Consider the following 9446-nt stretch of genomic DNA (forward strand, 5'->3'; position numbering starts at 1 on the left):
CTGGCTGGAGGAGGGGCCTCGCTGCTGGCTCTGTGCTGGATGGGCTGGTTGCTGCTGGAGTCTGAGCTGAAGGAGTTTCAGGAGAAGCTGCAGGATTTCAACAAAGTCGGAGTATAGTATTTAAAAATAAATGACATATAGTATGCCAAAACGTCGTATAAAAGCCATAGTATGGAAAACAAATCATAAAGTCATAGTATATTGTCATAAAGAAAAGTCATAGGATAGATGCCGAATAGTCATAAAAACATCATAGTATGTCTAAAAAGGTGCAAGAGTCAAGTAGTATAAGTATAATAAGGCACAGTAATGTGTCAAAAAGTCATAGTATTTCATGAAAGGTCACATTATGGCGTGTAAAAAAAAAATCTAAGTTATAAAAAGTGATAGTATAGCTGTTTAAATAAAGTCACAGTATATGTCGAAACAGTGTGGTATGTTTAAAATACAAAGTAAAGTCAGTAAAAAAAGGGAGTCAAAGCGTAGTTTGTCAAAATTAGTCATTAAAATAAATATAGTAGGTCGGAAAAAAGTCATTCAAATATTTTAGTATAGTACGTTGGTAAGTGTGGTAAAAGTCAGACTAAAGTATGTCCAATTATAAAAAGTAAAAGTATACAAAAACAAAAGTAGTCAAACAGAGTATAGTATGTCAAATAAGTATTGTGTGTTGGATAAGTCATAGTATGTTGAAAAGAGTCATAGCATCTCGGCCCGCTCAGACCAGCTGCTAACCTCCTCACTCCCACAGCAGGGACCGAGTACTGAACCCGGGCTGAAGGGCCCCCCCGCCCTCTGGATCTCTCTTCCCACTCAAGCTTCCTCCATTTGCATGTGTTTACTGAAAGGGATGAATACCCATCAGACTAACTCCTCCCTTTCCAAGACTGTGGCAACAAGTCGAGTGCCAAACCGTGCTCAGAGGGCGTCGATTGGTTCCTCAAATCAGATCTTTAAGACGGACGGTCTGCACTGGAACTCGTGTCCGGACATCACCAACCTGTCAGCATGGGATGCTGTGCTAACCACTTAGCTACAGTAGCTTCTGACGAGGAAGCTGCTCAGCAGCTCCACACTTCCACATTCGATTTGAGCAGCTAGCTGTAGAAATCCTTCTAGAAAACAACACAAAGCAACTCTGAGATGTGGTTTGGATCCGGTTTGCATAGATCGCATCTCTTGTGTTTCTTTGCCGTCAGGACTTTCTGAGATCAATCTGGATCCGTCCAAAACATAGATTTGAGGCAGCCGCCTGGACCCTTTTTCTATTCAGCTTCTGCATTTCCAAACCGCAAAAATATGAAGAAAGACGTGGGCAGTGATAATAGCTGACCAGCTGTATTGTACACTTAGCATACCAAGCTATTAGCAGCAGCACAGCGCCTCTCTGACTGCACTCTTTACTTTAAAAACAATAAAACTGCCACTAAAGAATCATCTAGCGGTTCATTTTTCAGATGGCTGAAAAAGACAACTTCAGTCGGTCTCAAATCACATTTGTCATTTTTTTTTATAATACATATTTCAGTAAAATCTACATCAATACAATGATAGTAAAAGGAAAAAAATAGTATATTATCCTTCCGATGTGGAGCACATCATTTAGTTCTCTTATCTTTCACTCCCTTTTTATGAACTGTAAAAAACAGACAAACCGTTAGAATGAAACAAAGACATGAAGGACTGGACTGATGCATACCCGCTGAGTATCAAAAAAAAGCTTTTTACATTTCTGTTTACAAGTCTCGTCATATTACGTTTGATTACAAAAACGAGTTTTTTTCCATTTACAATCTAAGGCTGCCCATGTCTCCTGAGCTCCGAAGGGTCTGTGTGTGCGTCCGTGTCCCTTTAATCCTTTGTGGGGCTTCACCAGCTCCATAGTCTGAGCCAATCAGAGAGCAGCTCTGCTCTGTGACTAGGGTGGATGGATGGGGGGGGGGGTGTCCTGCACTTCCTCAGCAGTGTCAACAGTCACTTCCTGTACCCCACCAGAGGGCCCCTGGAGCACTCAGGAAGAAGTGCTTTCTGCTGATTCTGCTTGTGGAGCCTCGACTGCTGCTGCTGCTTCAGGCTGACTGCTGGGGGGCTTGGAGGGCTGGGTGGGGGTTTTGGGTGGGGCGGGGTGAGGCTGGGTGACCGGTACGGAGAGCTGCGGCAGCGGCTGGGCCACCGCCGCCGGCTTAGCCAGGATGAGGTGCGGCGTCGGCCGGCCTGCCGTCAGCTGGATGGTGGAGACGGCGGCGGCGGCCTGTTTGGCGGCGCCGAGTGCCAACTGCGTCGCCACGGGCTTAGCCTGGAAGAGCTGCGCGATCTGGCCCGACGGGTTGGCCTGCATCAGCGTGGCGAGCTGGCTGGCTGGGATGGTGATGATGGTGATCTTCTCCCCCATTTTGGAGCCGGCGGGCAGCATGGTGGGCAGAGCCTGGATGACCAGTTTCGGGGGAGCGCCAGCGGAGGCGTTGGCCATCGTTACCGGGACCCCCGCGGCAGTGGTGAGGATGGAGGAGGAGTTCAACGTCATCTGACCCAGTGAGTTGGTCATGACGACCGGCATGGCTCGGATGGACCTGCAGGAAGAAGCACAGGGAGGGAGAATGGTTACACCTCTGCTCAGCTGTAACACTTCACTACAGCTGTGACTGACACAACGCAGTAAGAGAAGCACAGCCGTCATGAAAAGGAAAGGTGGCCGAGTTCCATTTAGCTGCTTCCCTTCCAGGGTCTCTGTACTGTTCATGCTCGTCAAGACTAACTGGGACACTAGACCAGATCAGCAGCATATTTTACATGTGATGTGATTGTTTCACAAAAACGCTGTGGTCCATAAACTACCATTCAAAAGTTAACATGATCCCTTTCATATGGGCACAGACGGGGAGCAGAGACCTGGTGGCGGCGTTGCTGGGGATGACGGTGATGTAGGTCTGTTGAGGCTGCGTGGCGGCAGGAGCGTTGGTGCCCAGGCTGGCCGTGCCGTGCTGGTGATCGGGTAGCTGGCCAGACACCACGCCCTCGCTGTCCTCCACCTCGTCTCCGTCCTCCTCGTCATCGATCACTCGGATGTTCTTGGGCATTTCTTTGAACTGGTAGGCCAGCCGCTGTCCCTCCACTTTGGCCAGGATGCCGCGCTGGTAGTAGTACCTGCACACACACAGGACACATCAGAGCTATGCTGTCAGACAGGACAGAGGCGGCCTCTGCTCGGGACTACTAAAGGATCGGGTGTCTGCGGAGAGGACGGGCTGACCTCAGGGCTCTCCCCATGGTCTCGTAGTTCATGTCGGGCTTGTTCTTGTGTTTCCCCCACAGCTTGGACACGGCCTTGGAGTCGACCAGCTTGAAGATGCCCTTCTCCCTCTGCATCCACTTGATGTACCTGGGACAGGTGTTCTTATCCTGCAGCAGCTCCAGCAGGAACTCCCACAGATAGGTGGTGTTGCCTTGGGGGACACAGAGCACACCAACATGAAATACACATCCAGTAGGGGGCGTCTTGGAGTAGTAAAAGTAGTCAAGATGTTGTCAGATATACTCCACTACAATCACACACTGGCTTTATACAAAACAGAGATCTTACATTCCATGACAACCTGTATATCAATAACACAATATGCCAAGAAGCACAGTGATGACTGAGACTGTTTCACAACGAGTTCAAAGTTCCTCACAGTCACTTTAAGTGGGATTCAAAATGTATCTGATAATATTTATACTATCCACTCTAGCGAGCAGGGTGATCTGGATAGAAGTGTTGTGTACTTGAGCAGCACTAACCTTTGCCCTCCCTCGGCCTCTTCTTGATGCCCAGGTCAAAGGAGCCGTTGGAGGCGGGCTGGTTGGTCTTGGGCTTGCGTCCACCTGCACCCATCACACACACACGGGAGCCTTTACGCACCATGTCGTGATCTCATGTCCAAACACGTGTGATACCGTTACTGACTTATCTGTTGCACTTATCTAGTATGACTCAAACATGGAGAACCTGTGTGGCCTCCAGCACACATCCTTGACATTAAGCCTCGGAGATGTGTTGTAGTGACACTGACCTCCTCTCTTCCTCTTGACAGCAGGCTCACAGTCAGGAGGGATGGGGAAGGACTCCTCCTCTATGGGTCCGCACTCTGTAGACACCTCCACCACCGTCTCCATCATCACATCCTCTGCTGTCAGACAAAACACACATTGACAGATCAGCTGGAGCCTCACGGCTGCAAACCGGTTCCTCACCGGACGAGACGAAGGGCCGGACAGACTCCATAACAGACACACACTTCATACTCTATTCAATTCAATTGTTGACCCTCATTGTTTCAGAAGCTCTGACACTATCTGGAGTGACTGGGTCACAATTATCCTGGACAAAACAAAAGGGATTAACCATATTGTCCCAATAATGATCAAAATATGATCATAACATCTTAAAATGGCACTCATTCCTCTCAATTATGACTTCTAACCCACTAACAAGTGTGTGTCAGATGTAGTGTGTGTGTCAGCAGAGACCCAGGCCCTCTGCTGTGGGCGTCGGCCTTTGGTCAGTGGGCCAATAACAGCTCAGGTGAGGTCAGGCTGTTCACACTGCTGTCGTTCTCTGCTCTCTGTGTGTCCAGCACTACCTCACTCAGAGCAGCGGTCAGTGAGTTGTACTTTTCATGACTTAGTTTTTTGTCCAGTGCTGTAAGAGCTTGTTTAAAGGCTAGAGCCTGGCCTAGTATATGAACTGCGTAGTATGTAGTAGGCCGTTTGGAATGCAGCCCATGGGTTAATATGCTCTCTTGTTTAACAGCTGTACCTGTAGTAGTTGTGCTTGGTCAAAGATGAACTCCTCAGAGAAGAAGCATCCATCTGATCGTTTTGATGAAGTGGGGTCTCGTTTTCTTTGCTGTTCAGTCTTTTTCTACTTCTAGGTGATCGATGAAATACAGCATTCACCTTAGCCACAGAGGAGGAAGCGCTGAGTTGCGTTTACCTGTGTTGCGCTCATTGTGCAGTCCTCCAGGAGACTCCATGTGGAGGAGAGCTTCGGCTGCTTCGAAGGTTTTGTCGAAACACACCATGTCGTGACCGGAGATCTCCACTGAGAAGAGGAGCAGAGAGAGGCTACAAAGACTCCTCAAACATCCCGCCTGTGCTCACATTCACAAAAGTACAGCGCTGCGACCGCAACCACTTTCAAATGTTCACTTTGGGTTATGCCTCTCTCTTCTTCATGTTGCCAGCAATCTGGTGTAAATAGTAAGACGTCGATGCTGCCAGTAGAGGGCAGTCTGCTGCAGTCATACACAACAACAACAACAACAACAACAACAACAACAACAACAACAACAACAACAACAACAACAACAACAACAGGTAGCATCGATGTAGATACACAGAGCTCGTGAATATGTCCCTTCTCATTTACAAAATAGGATTTCACAGGGCAAACTTTGTCAGAAGTAAATAGGCTGTGAGATGTGTAGATCATAAAATATATATTAATGTTACTAAGAAGGAAAGGACGATTGAGTCTCTTTTTCTGTTTGTATTCACTCTGAACACTCTGTACCGGCATCAGAAAGCTACAGGAGGAAACAGCAGCAGCCAGTGTGTTTGCTGGTGGGGACGCTCTTGCTGTCCCCATGTGGAGCCTCCATGGTTGTTACTGAACAGCCTTCGTTAACCTCACCGTGTTCTCGGTAAGGATTCTATCGGTAGAATGACACTCTATAACTCTTTTAGGAGTCAGACTTAAAATTCAGAGAACTCCTTACCGGTCTCGCACACCTCTGTCACCACCTCCTGCTCCTCGGCCACGTCCTGCATCAGGTACGTCTCGTCGTCGTAGACCAGGACCTGTGCCGAGTAGCACTCCTCCACCTGGGCACTCGCCACCTCCTCCACGATCACCGCCGGACAGCCCTCCTCCTGCAGCAACACGCCCTCCTCCTCCTCCAGCACATCTTCCTCCACCTCCTCGCCGCCTCCCACGATCACAGCCTCTATTTCCTGCTCAACCATCTCCTCTTCCTCCTCCTCCTCCTCCTCCTCCTCAGTGTGCTGCTGCTCACACTGAACAGTTTGGAAAGATGTGAGAAAAGTGAGATTTGTTTTGAGTGAGGGTTAGATCTGTTTACATGCCGAATGAAAATGAATACTTCTGTTTACAAGTAGCCATACACACTCTGAGTAGAGCCTCCGTCTTTCATTGTTTTTGCGATGTGTTTTTCAAACCGTAGTTGGTTTGTGTTCAACGCACAGCGCTGGCCGCAAACAGACAAGAGGCCGTGTGACGTCTTAACGCTCCTCATTGATACACACATTCTGAATGTGCTGGATACATGTCCAAAGAATAACCATAGAAGAAGAAGAATATCGCGTATCCCACACGTCTTAATCGGAAAATGCTCCGTTTGGAATAAAGCCTAATTCAGAATATCCAACATGATGTTTACAGGACCCAGAACAACTTCAGAATATTGCCATATTGGGAATAACAGTGGAATATTGGTATGCATGTAAACGTAGTCAGTGTTATATAATTCAGTATCAACATTTGTTTCATTAGTATGTACATTATTAAGTCAGAAAAAAACACTCAGACGTAAAACAAATGGCCTGAAATCTTTTGGACTACAGAATTTTGGAAAATGATAAATCTTTTTCATCAGCAGCAGGACACTTGATGAATATGTTATCACACTGATACTGTCCTGATTTTATCATTGCTGAATGAATGTTGCATATTTTCTTAAAACATATTAATATTTTGTGCCTTTGGTATAAGGACTGTTTGTTCTTGCATTTTTTCTTCTAATATGAGACTTAGTAGTTTTTGTTGAATACTTATTGTAAGTCGCTTTGGATAAAAGCGTCTGCTAAATGACGGTAATATAATGTAATAAGCTTGATAGCTTTCCAGTACGATGCTTAGTGTCTTGCTATTGACCAAGTTTATACTAATATCACAATAGGTATACTTGCTCCATAACATTATTTATATGAAAAGCACCAAACTGTATTAATAGGCTAGTCCATTGACAATAACCGCCTATATATACACACACAACTCTTCTCTATTAATATACAATTGACACGTTAATAACATACTCTTATTTGTCTGTTTATCATATATTTTCTATTTCCCATTATGTCTTACACTATTGCACCGTGTTTATTGTTATGCACCAGTCCTTGTATGTGTAATGTACGTGGCAACAAAAGCATTTCCGATTATTTTTTACACAACTTCCTTCATAACTCAGCCTTGTTCCAACATAAGGGGCTTTGTTGACAGCTGTTGTGGGGATGTAAAGGCTTACCTGCTGGGGCTCCTCCACCACAGTGACATACTCCACTATGTTCCCTCCACAATCTGACACCACCACAGAGGTCATCACTCATTCCTACCAAAACAAACAAGTACACGGGGTCAGGCTGGAGAAGATGGGAGGGTGTGTGTGTGTGTGTGAGAAATCATGTGAAAGCCCCACGGCTCCTCTCATGACTTAGGACGAAATGCATGCAATTCAGGATTCAGAAGAAAAACCGTACCGTTGGCAAAATGCCAGCACAACTAATTTTTACAACGGCGTCCATCCCCTCAGACGTCGCTGAGCCTCTCCTCCACACGGGCTCGTGTTTACTTCCTGCGCGGGTCCGTAGCTACAACTACTGTACAAACTCTGCGGCTAACGAGTCGGCTAACGTCAACGCTCCTGCTACTTATTTAGCGAACAAAACTTAAATTAGCTAACGTTACTCCTACTCGCGTTATGCACTTTTGTCGCGTAACGTCACACATTTCGTTCCATAATAATAAATAAACAGAGCATTCTCCTGTAAAATATGGTTTCACCCAGCAGCAAATAACATAGCAATGGCTAGCTAGCATTAAGTTTAACGAACAAGCTCGAAACACTTGACGTTAGCATACGGCTACCAAATATTGACACCGCACTTAACATTTAGTACCCTGTCACTGACTGACCAAGTGGCCCAATTAAGACGTCTTTATTGGAATGTGTGATCTATCCGAGCTCGCTGGTGTGTTATTGCAATGAGTTTCTTCCCCCTTACCTTGTTTTGCTTTTGCTTGTCAGAAGAAAAGCTCCGCGGCTATCGCTAGCTGGGCCTAACGTTAGCCGAGCTGTCAAGGCCAAAACGCTTACTTTGCTCGCATAAAAACAGTGTTTGCACGTCCTCCGTCCCTCAAAATCACTTTTGCAGACACCTCTCGACTTCCTGCACCGGGATCTAAAGAGTGGACGCGGACGCAAGCCTTGAAGTGGTGTTTTGATTCCAGCTCGTTTCTTGCTATCCTGTAGCTTTCCGGCGCGTCGCCTCTTCGCTGCAGCGGATATCCAGGCGGGTCAGAGCACGGCCCGCCGTGACGTCACCACGACAAAACCCCACCAATGGGCGCAACCGCGTATGTGCCTTTTTTTTTGTTGTAAGAAAGAAAGCTCGTAAGTATGGAAGCCCATTTCTGACAGCAAACAAATAAAAATAAAAAAATAGAAAGTCATTATTTTTTTTTTAATTTACAAAAAAATGTGCTAGTGGAAATGTGCTTCCATACATAAGTCCTCCTGTGGAACAAAATCCACAAATTTACTCTGAAAAATATGTTGTGTAATTACATAAAAATTAATGAACAAGTAAGGTACATGAAAGCTCATATTAATTAGCCTGCCGTGATTATTAAAGGATAGGTTCACCATTTTTCAAATCCGTCTGAAAACAACGACCAGGTGCCCAAACGAACATCGTTAATGTTTTAACTTGCCATAATCATCCCCCCTACTCTTACATGCCTTTCTGATGTGCCTCTAATTTAAGAGATGAGGGACACAATCCATAGTCTTTGTTCCATTCCACAATACATCCAAAAGTTAATCTAAGACTATAGGCAGTCAGTATCATTTAAAAAAAATGCTTAACATTTGTGTGGAATAGTTATAACTGGCCGACCTGGGGGGATCTTCCCCCGGGGAATGTTTTCATTCAACCTGCTCTATTTTGATGCTTTTTAATGCACTCTGGCACCTTATTCACATGCAAAGTAGCCGACACGTCCTAGTAAGATGTAAATGTGTAACCTCCCTCAAAAACCGTTGTTTACATTCCAGATTTATTATGAATTGTAATGTAAAGATATGTACGCTCTACCCTTTCTCCTCTACTGTCACTTGTTTCTCACAAAAACGTGTTTTGTGAGGTAACGGTGACCTTTGACCACCAAATTCTAATCAGTTCACCCTTGAGTGCTGGTGGATGTTTGTGTTAAATTTGACGAAATTCGTTGTTCCAGACATAACACATTCCAGAGAAAGGGTTAGATGTGAGGTCACATGACCTTGACCTTTGACCTCCAGAATCGCTGTGCCTGACTGGGTATGAATGTCCACTTAGCAGGTGGCCTCTTGCATGGTAATAATAATACAAATGTTTAAATGTATGAT

General features: G+C 45.7%; 1 protein-coding gene across 2 annotated transcripts; it reads right to left on the reverse strand.

Moving 5' to 3' along the window:
- Positions 1 to 1322: 1322 nt before the first annotated feature.
- LOC306701987 (ETS-related transcription factor Elf-2-like) lies at positions 1323 to 8334 on the reverse strand. Of its 2 annotated transcripts, none has more exons than XM_079167460.1 (9): positions 8062 to 8334; positions 7305 to 7388; positions 5757 to 6054; positions 4973 to 5080; positions 4050 to 4163; positions 3778 to 3861; positions 3251 to 3443; positions 2890 to 3144; positions 1323 to 2570 (listed from the first exon to the last, which is right to left on the reverse strand). In XM_079167460.1, the coding sequence occupies exons 2-9, from the start codon at positions 7377 to 7379 to the stop codon at positions 2012 to 2014; spliced, it is 1686 nt and encodes a 561-aa protein (XP_079023586.1). In that variant the 5' UTR covers positions 7380 to 7388; positions 8062 to 8334; the 3' UTR covers positions 1323 to 2011. The 2 variants fall into 2 exon arrangements, with proteins under 2 accessions (XP_079023586.1, XP_079023585.1); XM_079167459.1 differs by having other exon boundaries at positions 4050 to 4166.
- Between the last annotated feature and the right edge of the window lie 1112 nt (positions 8335 to 9446).

Source organism: Pholis gunnellus, assembly GCF_910591455.1.
Source record: "Pholis gunnellus genome assembly, chromosome: 10".
In the NCBI taxonomy this organism is placed as follows: domain Eukaryota; kingdom Metazoa; phylum Chordata; class Actinopteri; order Perciformes; family Pholidae; genus Pholis; species Pholis gunnellus.